Raw genomic sequence first — 15,367 nt, 5'->3', positions numbered from 1 at the left:
AGCCGTCAAGATCATGTGGCAGGGTCAGCGTCGAGTTGCCAAGGCCCAAGGGTGGTTCAGGGCCGGACCTACCGGTCAACGGGATGGTGCGCGCCACGGAAGATCCGCCCGTGCTCCACAATCCGTCATCCACCGGCGGGCCAATACCCGAATTCCGGCCACCGCGCACCGCAGGATTCGGCCAGTCGACATTCCCATCGGTTCCGGTGTGTCGCCACCGAAACCACCCCACTGACGAGTGGGCCCACTGGCAGGACGCGAGTCCACTCCAATCCGGTACGCGGCCACGAGGCCCGACGCCCGCCCCACAACCGGATGCATTTCCCGGCTCCACGTCCCAGCCAGAGACCCCGACATGTGGGACCCAGATTTCGGTTCCCCACGTGGCAGTGAGATGAAGCCGGAGGTGTCGGCGACGCGGCGGGACCCTGCCGTCAACATTAATTCGCAGAAACTAATCCCATTCCCCGGTTAATTAAACCCCCACCTCCTTGGCTCCTCCTCCCCACTCCTCTTCTTCCCCAAGCCCAGCACCACTGCACGGTAAACGGTACCCACACCACTGCTCCCTGGCTCAGCTCCCTCCTCCCTCCTCCCCTCTCTCTGTCCTCCATTGCGAGAGGCTCCCGGGGCGCGCGAGCTCTGAAGCCATGGCAGCCGCGGCCGGGAGCCCTTGGCGCAGCGCTGGGCCCGTCGCGTCTCTCGCTCTCCTCCTCCTCCTCCTCCTCGCCACCGCCGCCGCGCCCGCGGCAGCTGGCGGCGGGTCCGCGGCCATGAACGGGGACCGCCTCCGGGCGGAGCAGATCCGGAAGCAGGCCTCGGACGCCGCCGCCTCGGCCGCCGCGCTCGCCGCGGCGTCGCGCCGCCTCCACCTCGACCGCGCGCGCCACCTCCGCCTCCTCTCCTCGCTCCACCGCAACCTCACCAACACGCTCCGCGCCCTCTCCCTCGCTGCCGACGCGGACCCCTCCGCCTCCGACCCCGCCGCCAACGCCTCGTCCCCACGCCAGCTCGACCTCCAGGCCAAGGACCTGATCCGCGCCGCGCGCGCCGCCATCGCCGAATCCAAGCCGCTCTTCGACCCGCAGCTCAAGATCCAGCGCCTCAAGGACGCCATCTTCGCGCAGAACGAGCTGCTCGCGCGCGCCAAGAAGCGCGGCGCCTTCGCCTCCCTCATCGCCGCCAAGTCCATCCCCAAGCCGCTCCACTGCCTCGCCGTCCGCCTCACCGCCGAGCGGATCGCGAGGCCCGAGCAGTACGCGGACCCGGTGCCGCCGCCGCGGGCGCTCGAGGACCCCGCGCTCTTCCACTACGCCATCTTCTCCGACAACGTGCTCGCGGCCTCATGCGTCGTGCGCTCCGCCGTCGCCAACTCCAACGACCCCTCCAAGCACGTCTTCCATGTTGTCACCGACCGGATGAACCTCGGCGCCATGCAGGTTTGCTCCATTCTGTTTATCCGTCTTGCGTAATATGTATACGATGTGTTACTGTTTATTTTGCACGGCATTTTGTTCCCAAAACGCTGTCTCAGTGGTTACTTTAGTGATATCGTTGAATGATCATCCATGCACATTTGGGATTGATTCTCTAGATTTGATGGTGTCTTTTATGTTGCTCATTTGGAAGAAATCTGGCATGCCCAATCTGTTTCTGTCAGTTGCAAGCAAATCTACACGGTCGACATATAGCCTTAAGGAAGTCCTAGCTCACCAAATATTACAATGGCAGTTTTATCTTGTCTGGGCAGATCAGGAACAGTTGAAGATCGCAACGACTGGTACTCTGGTTGATTTATTTTTAGCCCTATACTTAGTGACTAAAGATAGTAAGTCAGGATCACCCAAGTGGGATACCATTTTGCTAATCCATTCAATAAAAGACTCGGAATCACTATGCTGACTCATGTTTGTCTAAGTATATTTGGCATTGACATTGTGCTTCTTTTAACTATTGACCTTCTGTTAAATTTGGTTCAGATGGTCATTAGTCTTGGTCCGTTGATAGTTTCTGCTAGAAGTGGATTAAAAGTTATATGTCATGCCTTTGCAGGTGATAATACACCGAATGGACTTAAAAGGTGCACACTATGAGGTCAAAGCATTTGAGGATTACAAGTTTCTGAACTCCTCGTATGTCCCTGTTCTCCGGCAACTGGAGTCCGCAAACCTTCAAAAATTCTATTTTGAGAACAAGCTTGAGAATGCCACCAAAGATGCTAGCAATATGAAGTTCAGGAATCCAAAGTATCTATCTATGCTCAATCACTTGCGATTCTATTTGCCGGAGATGTACCCAAAGCTGCACCGGATTCTTTTCTTGGACGATGATGTTGTGGTACAGAGGGATCTTACAGGACTGTGGAAGATTGACATGGATGGGAAAGTGAATGGAGCCGTAGAAACATGCTTTGGGTCTTTTCATCGGTATTGGCAGTACATGAACTTCTCACACCCCCTTATCAAAGCAAAGTTTAGTCCTAATGCCTGTGGATGGGCATATGGCATGAACTTCTTTGATCTTGATTCTTGGAGGAGGGAAAAGTGTACTGAGCAGTACCATTACTGGCAGAATCAGGTAACCATTTAGATATAGATTCTCTTGCTCGCAATTAGAGTTTACTATGTTCTTAGCACCAAGCTGTTCTGTGAGATAAGGCAACCTGTGTATCTCTGCTATATCATACAAGAGTAACTTTGTTAATGCTAGATGACAACAGCTAAAATTACTAGGTGTAGGAAATAATTATTTAAATATTGTCAAATTGTTTAGTCAATCTTATTTTAATTAATGTATGGCTTGTCAAAGAGTAAAGTCAATGGTTATTGACTAGTAGGACAGCAAGTTAAACTATCCAAGTTAGCATTCCCATGCCCCCTGAAATGTGCAGTACTTTTGTCAATCCATGCGACATACTAGTTTGGTTTGACTGGAGGAACTTTTAGCCAATACTCTGCCTTTTATTCTTCTATTGATTATTTTATTGATGACTTCCTTGTAATCATTTTCAGAATGAGAACCGGACATTATGGAAGCTAGGAACGCTGCCCCCAGGCTTAATCACATTCTACTCCACCACGAAGCCTCTGGACAAATCCTGGCATGTTCTTGGGCTTGGATACAATCCAAGCATCAGCATGGAGGAGATCAGGAATGCTGCTGTTGTGCATTTCAATGGTAATATGAAGCCATGGCTGGACATCGGTATGAACCAGTTCAGGCACCTTTGGACAAAGTACGTGGACTACGATGACGAATATATACGTCAATGCAATTTTGCACCACCATAGAAGGCTTAATTATCTATGTATCCATTCTTCGTTGGAAAACAAAGAAGTTTGGCGATTAGAGCTAGAGACTGCCACTGAAGGGTTACATGTTCTGTAAGCACATTTTGTGTAGAGATTCAAGGAGTTTGTCAGTACAACTGAAGGGACCACAATTCTTTCTTGCTTATAATGTACGTCACCGATTAAGTTATGATGAAAATAATGTTTTCCACATGAACATTATTTTCGTTATGTCTGTAATAATGTTATGTTTGTGATAGCGTGTGCATGCCGAACTCAGATATATAATGTTCATATGGGTTCAAGAACTAAACTTTCAGTTATGTATCCACGCATTATTCAATGCATTTAGAAGAGGCTTTACTAGACTATGTTTTGGATTACCAAGGACTAAGTGGGAGAGCAACTCTATTTTTGTTATTGTTGATGGATTTAAAAATAGGATATTTTATACACTGTTATAAAAATGATATAGCCTCTTTATTTTTTAGGAAATTATATAATTGTATGGGATATACAGGATCATTGTTTCACATTGAGATGAAAATTTTGAATTATTTTTTGAAGACATTATATGCAAATTGGTGCAAAATTGTTATTTCCTATCACTTGTCACCAGCAAACGGATGCACAAACTAAGATAGTGAATATAATACTGTCTATTTTTTTTACATACTGTACCATGATCAAGAAGAACTTGAAGGAATGGAAAGATTGTTTGGCACATGTGGTTCGCATATAACAGGAGCAGTACATTCTACAATATATATGTGTACATTTGAAGTTGTATATGGATTCAAAACACTTGCTCTGATAAATTTATTCATTACCATTGCTGGAAATGAGTAGGGGTGGGCACAATTTCCCGAACCCGAACTACCCAAACCTGAATTACCCGATCCCTATTTCGGGTAAGACTTTGAAAAGCTCAAATTGATTTCGGGTAATTCGGATATACACCTCTGGTACTTGAAATATATTAGAGCACATCAATAAAGCCCAAGGCCCAATAGCCTACAACTTAATTTAGCTAACCCTAGCCAATATCCATCCGATCCCCTCCCAAACCCAGCCTCCACCCACGTGCGCCAGCCCCTGCCCCTGCGTGGGCGCGTGGCCGGCGGCCAGCGTCGCCGCTGAGCCGCCGACTGCCTCTGCCCCTACGTCTGTGTGTGCCGGTGGCCAGCACCGTCGCCGACTGCCCTGCCTGGCTGCCCCTGCGTGCGCCAGCGGCCAGCGCCGCCGCCGATGGCCCGTCCCTACGTGCGCCAGGGCCGCCGCCGACCGGGAGAGCGTCAGCGCCGCCACCGACCGCCCCTGCTCCTGCGTGCGTTGGAAATTCGGGTAGCATTTTTAAATACCCGAATTTTCTATTACCCGATTCGAATTACCCGAATGCCCAGGGTTAGAAATGAGTAATACGGATGCCTTTGAATTTGCTGCATTATAAAGAGGATATATGAGAAGACGAAAAAGGTGAGTAATATGAATGCCTTCAAGTTTGCTGCATTATAAAGAAGATACATGAGAAGACCAAAAAAATAGTCAAGAAGAAGTTCAAGTAATACGTTGAGTGGGTGAACAAGTATAGTAAGAAAGTAACATTCGAACTGGGAGATCTTAATTAGGTACACTTTTGTATCGAGCGCTTTCTAAAGAAGTGTAAATCAAAACTAATGCTAAGAGAAGATAGGCCACTCAAAGTATTAGCCAAACTAAATGATAATGCATACAAGTTTGAGTTCCCAGATGACAACTATGGTAGCACAACATTCAATATTGCTAACTTGGCACCATATTTTGTCCGAAAGAATCAGAGTTGAGAATGACTGGATAGGGGGATGATGATGAGACCATCCCAACCAACCTTGCACCATCCCATGTAAACCAAGAAAAAAATGAAGAAAATGTCACCCAAGCACGCGAACAAGTTGAACAATTACACATAGTCGAGCTAAAAAGCTAAGCTACAGGTAACTGCACTCTCGTAGCTAAAACTAACTTCAATATATATGAGAATTTTGTACTACCAAAATATTCTATGCTGGTTGTGCTTAGGTTTACATATGAAGAGGTGGATACCGCTTTATATGAGGATGATTCTCAACATTTGGACTTGTTCTGAACAACAAACCAGCTAAGGCCTTATTTAGATCCCAAAATTTTACACCAAAAAACGACACATCGAATGTTTGGACATATGCATGGAGTACTAAATAAAATCTATTTGTAAAACTTTTTGCACGGATGTGTTGTAAATTAAGGGTTTAGGGTTTATGGATTAATTAGGCTCATTAGATTCGTCTCACGACTTACAACGTGCAAAAAAAATTTATAAATAGACTTTATTTAGTGCTCCAAAATAGTAAAATTTTCTTTCAAAAATTTACGCCAAAAACACATCTAAACACACCCTAAGGCAAGCTTCCAAAATCAGAAACGGACTCTCTGATCCCGTTTCTGACCATTCAAACTGCTATAAATAATCAATCATCACTCTTACTTTCCGATAGATATGAAGACCCATAAGTACTCATTAAAAATATAATCAAAACTACTTTCCAATACAGCACACTCCTTATCATTTGGTGTCCCTAATGAGTTATGACCAATTAAGTGGAGTCTACACAGAAACCAAACAGCCATGCAAGACTTCTCGGGATTTCATTTTATTGTGAGCTTTGAGGTAGCATAACTTCAGAAATTGAGGGTCTATTCACGTCCAACTAGAAGGGTTGTTTCTAGTACTACCTTCATTCTAAATTGTAGGCCATTTATGTAAATCTAGACACATAACTTTTGCTATGCATTAGATATACACACTATGTCTAAATACATAACAAAAAGTATGTATCGAGATTGCCAAAATAACGTACAATTTGAAACGGAGGAAGTATAAATACATCTGTATCCAAACAACTGAAAGACTTTCGATGGTATATAAGTCAACCTATTTTTTAGATGTGTGCTAATAAATTCAGAGTGTGTTTCTCTTCCTTTTTTATTTGATCTTGTGATTGCCCCAAGAATTATGGAAGCGGCTGCTTCAATAGAATCCAACCTGTGCTGCTGCTACTTCACGTGCAGGCTATGTACGTTGATTGTTTGATAGTATGATTGGCCGAATCCTTAATTCATGCTAACGTTAGAGATAGTCGTTGGCTTCTTGTGCACTAGTTATCGAGCTGATCGTAGCTAGTTATCTTAGCCAATGTTTTAAATAGCAGGCTATAGGATTTAGCTGCAGGGTCCAAAAAAGAACGCTATTAGCGTCGCTATAGTGTGTTTTTTCTACTGCAGTGGGTATAGAGACAGCTCCACGAAACTGATATAGCCTACTATGTTAAACATGATCTTAGCTGAAATTCACCTAGTCATTTTGTTGAACATCGAAGATCGAGATCAAGTCTCGTCATTATGCCACTCTGATGTGCATTTCTCCAGTGAAGTAATGCTTCACATGTTAATATGGCATAGACTATGCTTACTACCAAAGGGAGTGGTAAGTCAGGTAACTGCATTTAGGATTTTGTTCTCTCAATAATTAATTTTATGTGCACAAGACCGCCATTGATCTATCAAAGGTTTCGGAAATCATGCCTGCTCAAAAAAAGGGAGGTGGTCCGTTGTAGGTACTATCTATCTATCTAACTATCTATCTATTTTTTTTCTATTATAAAGATCCAAAAGAATTGTAATTAGCATGTACCTAAATAAATTACCCTATACCTCTCATGGGAACCCCACTTGACAGATGTTGGACCCAGCTACAGATCCGCGCCAGGTTCTACCCGCCCGCATCGTCCGCGTTTCAAATTTTGGCATCCTTGCGTCCATCACGGAATCAAGGATTTCTTTCCATCCGCCCCAGGCCTTGCATCCCGCCGTCCTCTGGCTCCTGATTTTGTTGGCCGCGCATACGCTGCTGCTGCCGGACGCCGTGATCCTCTCTCGAGGTTGCGGGTGCAAGGCCGCCGCCGCTCTAGCTCCACCACTAGCGGCGGCGTCGTGCCACGCCGCCGCCAGACTGCGCGACGACGCGGAGGCCGCAGACGCTAGGACATCCTCTGACTCTTGAGTTCGCGTACGCGCGTCCTCTGGCTCCACCGCTCGTCGCCGCGCCGTGCAACGCGGTCGCCGGACTGCGCGACGACGCGGAGGCCGTCGGACTGCGCGACGACGCGGAGGCCGCGGACCTTTGGCTCCGGCGCGCGCGAACGCGCCGTGGATCCCCCACCGTTCCGCTAGGGCTGCACGCTGGTACCGAACTGCGGCGCTGGTGCTGCCGCCTCCAGAGCCACCCTTTCGAGCCGCGGCGCCGAACCCTAAGCCTAAACCTCGGTGGCTGATTCCGGTGATAGCCTGTAACAGGTAGCTAGGCAGTCAAATGAAACTCATGCGACCTCCTCTCTGGATTCCCCTATGGGTTGGATACGTTGCTGTCGATTTCGGCTCACAGCCGGCCACCATTCTTGGACAAGCACGAGCTTAAGCATATATTAGTCCCGATATGTATTTGTAATTTTGATGAATTATATTGTGCCTTGTCAAACTTACCGAAAACACCCTGTGGAGGGTGCATCGTTCAAGAGGATGGCTATCCATACCAGAAAAGAATGATGCATCTTTGTTTGATCTTAACATTCGTGTGTGTTTCTTCTTATCTTTCTGGACTTGCTATGGAATTTTAGGTTAACATGAACCAACGAGAACCCTTGCCTGATATCACCAATCAACCCGACGGCCGTAGCGAACGCGGTTTGAAAAGACACAGAGCGCAAACGGTGGCAGCACTGCCTGACGATCATGACCGTGGTAAATAACACGTGTCTCTTTTGGTGCTAAATATTTTATATGTGCACTGATTGTTTATGGCACAAGTTAAGTTCCTGATTCTATTATATGCAACAGTTCTTGCTGCGTTGGAAACGAAACGTCAAAAGGCCAGAGAAAGATATGCAAAGTTAACTGATGAGCAGAAAGCACAAAGGAATGCAAGAGAAGGGAGGCTTACGCAATGAAAAAAAATAGCAATCTTGCGCCAGAGATGCGTACACTCGTTGCTAATGCTGGTAATAACTAGGGTACTGATTAATTTGAACACCCATAATTTCTTTACTCAATTTATTTACTTAATTTTGTCACCATTGATAGGTTTACACGGAGGTGACACGTTTTGTACACCAGTTTTGGACGTGCTTCCATCCAACGAAACAACCTCAGGTGACTTTCAAACACATTTTTGGGGTTATAAAACTATTTGATTATTAATAGAGATCATTGGTGGTGCGACTCCTGCATTTATAAACGGATTTGTGGATGTCTCCGAGTCAGGTTGGCTTTATCGTACAGATGACGGGGCGTTCATTCCTAGGAATTCAGATTTTATAATGACCAGCTTAAAGTCTGGCGCTGTTAGCCAAGGTTTGTATTAAAAATCTGGTTATTTTAGATAATTTCATCCTGGTATCCAAAAACCATCCTGTACTCATGCATTCTGCTTACAATGGTTCAGATGATGGTAACGATGTTTACGAGAAGACATTGGAAGAATTGAAAAGGGAGAGGGACAGAAACAGATATGCTAACATGTCTGCTGAATAAAAGAAGGAAAAGATAACTAAAAAGAATTTGGCTCGTACTCGTACTCCTAATCATAATATCCAGTCTGGAAACTTGAATGATGAAGGTAATTAAGGTTATATTTATTAAGTTTTCACAGCCGAGTTGTTCAATTTTTTCAAATAATCCTCTACTGTTTCTATAGATTCGTTCTCCGCATCAAAACTACTTGGATCAGTGCAATATGTATTGACCAACGTTCCTGTCACTCGAAGTGCGTCCAGAGGTTAGTGAATTTGTATTTTCAACTATGTAGAATTAATATTAAACTAACACTTTGGTACGATGGATCCGTGATTTAGGTATTGAGGTTGCTAATCCCAATATAGGTGCAACTTATGATTCTGGTATTTGGAATCCTGATAATGCTCCCGATGCTCTAGAAGGTGAAACCAATAGATGAATAATAATCTGGTTGTCTTCCTATTTACCATGCACGAATCTGGAGCGGTTAAGAATGTACATGTAGGATAACAATATTGCCTTTTATACGCAGAAGAAGATTTGGATTGTAGACAACCTGAAGAGTATGATCAGGCAACTTATGTAGACGACGATGCTAGGGTGTTCCACGAACGAGGTACAAAACATTTACATCGGGGAAAGAGGGGGTAGAGAATCTTTAATATATGCTCACTTTTTTACCCTTTCATCTATTTGTAGCAGATGTACAGTACAAGACCTGTAGGGATCCTGATGTGGTCCCATTAAACAATAGTTCGTATGATGCAGTTTATAAGGACCTGCCTACTAGGCATTTTGTGCTATGCAAGGTTCCTATCTGCGAGTACTGTGGAGCAAAAAGGTTTCCAGGTGAAGGTCCTGGCTTTTGTTGCAGGCAGGAAAAAGTTAATATATTTACAGTGTCGATTTCTGATGAACTACGTCGTCTATTCACCAGCCAGAACGATATGGACGCGCAATATTTTAGAAACAACATCCGGTACTTCAACTCACATTTCTCATTCACCAGCTTTGATGCTTCTGTTGACCGACGGGTTACCACTGCTGCTGGTAATCTAGATACATATTCATTTCATTAGTATATATGTTACCCAATGTTATAAAATCTGATATGGAATTGTAATTAGATTTCTTGTGTTCAAACTAACATGTAGGTACTGGGGTTTACTGTTTCAAGGTGCATGGCCAAATTTACCATAAACTTGATCAATTGAAGCCTGGAGGACAAGGACCGCGACATATGCAGCTTTATTTTTATGATACAGATCAAACTATGGCACACAAAATCAAGCGGTCTCCTCATCTTGACTCAAATCTAATAAAATCCATACTAAGAATTCTTGATGGCAACCCATATGTGCGAGTTTTCATAAGATTGGGGCAAATGCAGAGATTGGACGAGTTCAAGATTGAGCTGAACACAAGTATATCGGTTGACCAATGCAGATACATTGCACCTGCAATTGAGCAGGTCGCTGCTATATGGGAAGATGGTACTGATGAGAAACAAAAGTTTACTCGAAGTATTATGGTATATCCAAATAGTGGGCATCCACATTTCATAAGGGCGTATTATGGATGTTATGATCCATTGGCTTATCCTGTATTCTATCTTGGTGGTGAGACTGGCTGGGAAGTGTTGGTGTTTCTTACGCTCAATAGAATATGGATTCCGCAAGCGCACAGAATCACCGCTGTAGCACTTCACCTTGGAGTATTCCAGGGTATCATATTTCCTCAGGGAAGCACTATGGATAAAGAGTATCGAAGAATCGAATGATAATCTTTACTAAGGATATCAACCGACTATCTTAGTGGGGGTAAGCCTGATATGATAGATAAGATAATGGCCAACGATGACCATCTGACACAGGAGACTCTAATCCTTAGAGAGGTAAGCAGTTGGGAGGACAATGAGCGAGAAAGACTCCTAAAACACTTCTAAACTATCGAGCTAGCCTCTCTAGACTAAACCTTGCTTCTAACTAGTTATCGGGAACCTAGAGCTTACTTTGGCGGCTGGAAAAGGAAGGACTTCAGAAAGGGGTGAGAGGGGAGTCCAACGGCAACCTGCAACTACTGCTATGAAAATACCCGAACGTGGTGGACTACAAGAGACGGACAGGGCTGTCACCACCTGCCGCCTACCACAACGGTTCCGTGGGGTGGAACACACTTTCTAGCTAACACTAAGCTCAAACACTACGTCTGCTCTCGGTGTTAGGATTTTTCTTATAGCTAACAAGAGAAATCCCCCTCAACCTAGGGAACTAACTTGAACCTCCCTAGTCCGGGTGAGAAAACCTGTAAGGTAAGATCCCGATAAACAAGATAGGTACAAAGCCTAAGCTAGAGGAATTACTTCTGCACACAAGTAAGTTAACTTGGAAAGGTAAATAAATGCGGAAGGTAAAGCTGACTCGAAAAGATAAAGAAGATAACTTATATTGATAAATGTCAAACGAAAAGATACAAGAGCTTATACCCGACTTCCGATGACGACTCCGGAATCCCGAGACAAGCTCGACCCAACTCTAACTCCCAGACTACCTAACCTACTCTAGAAACTAAAAGTGAGAGAAGAGAGCTCCTTTTGGTGTGTGTGTGTGTTGAGAGTGAGGGTGTTGCTCTCTATTTATAGTGCTCCAAGGTCGGTACGAGGTGAGCGCGTGTGTTGTAAGCAACTAGGATGGTTGATGTAACTTCCATACGAAGTTGAGCACGAGCCGCTGCAAGGTGGGGCCGGCTGGCCTCCGCCTGGGGATCCCACCATCTGGCCACCGACTTTTTGTGGACGGCTTGGATTGTCTCCTGAAATTCGGTGGAAGAGGATTGGGTCCAAAGCACATGATTGTTAGGCCGGCCGGCCTCCCTTAGGCCGGCCGGCCTGGGTTTGGATCCTCTTAGCCCTCCGTTTCACCGACACATCAATCAACGGTTGCACATTCTTGCTCAAGGCGGTTTAGGTCTTGAAACTGTGTTTGGACACTGAAAGTGGACCCAACCTTCCATTGCTCAAGACTTTCAGTCTTTGTTTGTGAATTTTGGACGGAAACAAATTGGATTGGCTTGGATTGGTGCTCATGATCACTTTGGCAAAGTTTCGTGGCATGGTATGCTGAGGTGCCAGGCCGGCCGGCCTAGGGTAGGCCGGTCGGCCTGGGATTTTGCCCATTTTTCATGATTTTGGGTACACTAGTTCCTGCGACCACAACTCATCCAAAACTTGTTGCACTTGTTAGAAATAAGCAAAATATGTATGGAACATGGTGTAAAACTCATGTTATTCACGAGAAGTTGACGGTCAAAATGGGAAATAATGGCCGTCAACACCCCCCAAGCTTAAACTTTTGCTCGTCCTCGAGCAAAGCTAAACCTGAGGCTCGGTGGATCAGGAGTTGCATCAATACTCATACCCTGCAGAAACCTTATGCACAACATAATACTCTAACTCATATGTACTTTGAATAAGTTGGCTCATACCTTGGTTTCTGGAGATGGGGCTTACTCGCATTTCATCCTTTGTCTTAGGCGGTTGAAAGATTGAACAACCTGCACCGGAATATCTCCTGCCTCCTGTTCAGGTTCCTATCTCGGAGTTTTGCAGTTTTTTCAAAAGTGGTTTAAGATTCCCCGATGGTACTCTCAAGTCGCTCGAGGTGTATGATCCTCACCATGGTCGGACAATTTGACTATCTTCTTCCTACTCTAAGGCTGATTTGTGGAGTTTTAGGTAGGGAGAGTGTTGCATACCTTGGTTACCTGTTTTGCCGAGCCGAAGAGTGGTTCGCAGAAGGTTGGTACTCGATCAAATCCCGATCTTATGGAAGGTAAAATGTTCAGGGGAGAGGGAGGAAATGGACTCACACTTAGAAAATTTTTGGTCTTTTTATTTGAGCCCCTTATTTCAACTCTTGTGAGTGGAGGTATGGGTCTTGTCTCTCTATTTTTTTTTCATTGCTTCAGCTCCAGTTTTTTTTAAGGAAGATGACCCACACTCCATAATGGTAGAGTTTTTGGAAGGGAGCATTGCATGGATAGACCATTCGAGATGGATAGGTTCACTGTGGATATTTTGGGTTTTGTTGTGAGGGGAATTGTCTGGTGAAGGTGGATATCGATACCCGGGGTAGGTAATTGATATGCCAAACATTTTGAGGCTAGCAAAACAATGGGTACGCAAAGGAGAAAGGTTGGTTTTGCATATATGCCCTCGTACTAACAACCTATTTTGCATGGTAAATATGTAGCAACGGTTTTGGCTACAACCATGGCATAATCCAAGTTTACTCAACTCTTGCTGCCTGGACAAACTCCTCAGGACAGACCAGACATTGTAGCAAGGGTGTATCATGCAAAGCTTTTGGATCTTCATGACTTTTTGATTAAAAAAAGGTCACTTTGGCAAAGTTTCTACTTGGGCTCATGTTACAGAGTTTCAGAAGAGAGGATTACCACATGAACACTTTCTCTTGATTATGGATAAGAGTGCTAAGCTTAGCGGGCCTGATGATTTTGATAAGTATATTTCAGCAAAGCTTCTCGATGAAAAGAAGTATCTTGAACTCCACCGGCTTGTGTGTAAACACATGATGCATGGACCATGTGGTGCTCTTAACAAAAAGTGTCGATGTATGGTAGATGGAGCATGTCGTTTCAAATATCCTCGTCAGTTTTGTGAAGCGACTCAACAAGGGAAAGACACATATCCCATATATAGAAGGAGGCAAGATGGACAAAAGGTTTATATCAGGAAAAATTGGTTGGATAATCGATGGGTTGTTCCATATAACCCTACCATACTAATGCGTTATAATTGTCATATTAATGTTGAGGTTTGCTGCAGTATAAAATCTATAAAGTACATCTACAAATACATATACAAGGGAACTGACTGTGCATCATTTACAGTCCAGAACAGTGGAGAGAATGGTCCTATAGAGGTTAATGAGATCAAGCAGTACAGGAAGGCTAGATGCATCATAGCTATAGAAGCAGTATATCGGTTGTTTAGATTTCCTATGTACTCCATGTCACCACCTATTTTACAAATGCAGGTGCACCTCCCTGGTATGCATATGGTTCCATTCAATGATGATGACAACCTTGAAGACGTACTTGAGCGAGCTAAATCACAGAGATCAATACTTACCGAGTTTTTCAGAATGAACATTGAAGATCCAAATGCACGAAAATATCTATACCGAGAATTCCCGGAACATTATACTTGGAATAAGTCTAAGAAACTGTGGAAGCCTAGGAAAAGGTGTTTTCAGATCGGGAGGCTGGTATATGCATATCCTTCTGAAGGTGAAATATATTACCTTCGGATGCTTCTAAACCATGTCAGGGGTCCAACTTCATTTGATTCAGTTAGATCTGTTTGTGGTGTAGTCAAGGCAAGTTTTAAAGATGCATGTGAAGAACTTGGTCTTGCTGAGACTGATAGGTCTCTAGATGAAGCACTAACTGAAGCTAGAGCCTTTCAAATGCCTTCTGCTCTTAGAAGAATGTTTGCCACCATTATTGTGTTCTGTGAATACACCAATATCCGTGCTCTATGGGACAAACATGTGGAAGCTTTGGGTGAGGACTATCGTCGTGTGCATGGAAACTCAATCTATGCACAACAATTAGTGTTGCGTGACATAGCAGATATTGTACGCTCTATGGGAAAGGATATTAAAAGTTACGGTCTTCCTAACATTGATGAATCAGGTGGGTTTACTGCTATGGAGATACTGAATTTTTTGTATAATAAATAAACAGCTTTAGTATTTTACATCATGTATATTATCCGCACTTACTATATGTTTTATACTCCATATATTTTTTCAAACGCCATAGTTTCTGTTTAGTCATAGTTTGTACTTATTAATATAATAACGCTAAGGGGAAGTGTACCTAATATACTATATGCTTATGTTTCATTTTATATATATAGACTACTAATCATTATATATCTAATAAATACAGATGACACAACCAGAGACTACTACAGAGAGCTAACAGAGGAGAGAAAGATTGAAGTGCGGGATGAGGATCTAAAATTAATAGAGACACTGAATTCGGACCAGCGGTCGGGGTTTAATGAAATACTTGATCATGTAGTTAATAAGAGGGGCAAAGTCTTTTTTGTGGATGGTCCTGGTGGGACCGGAAAGACTTATCTATATAGAGCATTATTAGCTAAGGTTCGGTCAATGGACTTAATTGCAGTTGCCACCGCGACGTCTGGTATTGCTGCATCAATTATGCCAGGTGCTCGTATAGCTCACTCCAGGTTCAAAATTCCCATCAAGCTTGAGTGAAATTCTGTTTGCAATTTTACAAAGCAAAGTGGAACTGCTTCTCTATTGCGCGAGGCATCGCTCATTATATGGGACGAAGTTGCTATGACACGGAGACAAGCAGTTGAAACTCTAGATAGATCATTACAAGATATTACTAGAAGCGTTGAGCCATTTGGAGGCAAAGTCATTGTTTTTGGA

At 44.2% G+C, this 15,367-nt stretch overlaps 2 protein-coding genes across 2 annotated transcripts; both read left to right on the top strand.

Moving 5' to 3' along the window:
- Positions 1-509: 509 nt before the first annotated feature.
- Positions 510-3,656, top strand: LOC120655781 (galacturonosyltransferase 8-like). The gene is made up of 3 exons (XM_039933749.1): positions 510-1,439; positions 2,053-2,577; positions 3,012-3,656. Exons 1-3 carry the CDS (start codon positions 651-653, stop codon positions 3,288-3,290), a joined length of 1,593 nt encoding a protein of 530 aa, XP_039789683.1. The 5' UTR covers positions 510-650; the 3' UTR covers positions 3,291-3,656.
- Positions 3,657-8,926: 5,270 nt separating this feature from the next.
- LOC120653509 lies at positions 8,927-14,641 on the top strand. The gene is made up of 7 exons (XM_039931237.1): positions 8,927-8,979; positions 9,058-9,138; positions 9,215-9,298; positions 9,409-9,492; positions 9,579-9,926; positions 10,031-10,514; positions 13,723-14,641. Exons 5-7 carry the CDS (start codon positions 9,824-9,826, stop codon positions 14,639-14,641), a joined length of 1,506 nt encoding a protein of 501 aa, XP_039787171.1. The 5' UTR covers positions 8,927-8,979; positions 9,058-9,138; positions 9,215-9,298; positions 9,409-9,492; positions 9,579-9,823.
- Positions 14,642-15,367: the final 726 nt, after the last annotated feature.

This window comes from Panicum virgatum, chromosome 1N, assembly GCF_016808335.1.
Source record: "Panicum virgatum strain AP13 chromosome 1N, P.virgatum_v5, whole genome shotgun sequence".
Lineage (NCBI taxonomy): Eukaryota > Viridiplantae > Streptophyta > Magnoliopsida > Poales > Poaceae > Panicum > Panicum virgatum.
The sequence above is the reverse complement of the archived record's forward strand: the minus strand, read 5'-3'. Positions and strand labels throughout refer to the sequence as shown.

Excerpts from the sequence above, each read along its gene's own strand:
- LOC120655781 (XM_039933749.1), top strand. The coding sequence starts at position 651 with ATGGCAGCCGCGGCCGGGAGCCCTTGGCGCAGCGCTGGGCCCGTCGCG. Across the intron at positions 1,440-2,052 it reads TGAACCTCGGCGCCATGCAG|GTGATAATACACCGAATGGA; the intron begins GTTTGCTCCATT and ends ATGCCTTTGCAG. Across the intron at positions 2,578-3,011 it reads ACCATTACTGGCAGAATCAG|AATGAGAACCGGACATTATG; the intron begins GTAACCATTTAG and ends AATCATTTTCAG.
- LOC120653509 (XM_039931237.1), top strand. The coding sequence starts at position 9,824 with ATGGACGCGCAATATTTTAGAAACAACATCCGGTACTTCAACTCACAT. Across the intron at positions 9,927-10,030 it reads ACGGGTTACCACTGCTGCTG|GTACTGGGGTTTACTGTTTC; the intron begins GTAATCTAGATA and ends ACTAACATGTAG. Across the intron at positions 10,515-13,722 it reads GGTGAGACTGGCTGGGAAGT|TATAAAATCTATAAAGTACA; the intron begins GTTGGTGTTTCT and ends GGTTTGCTGCAG.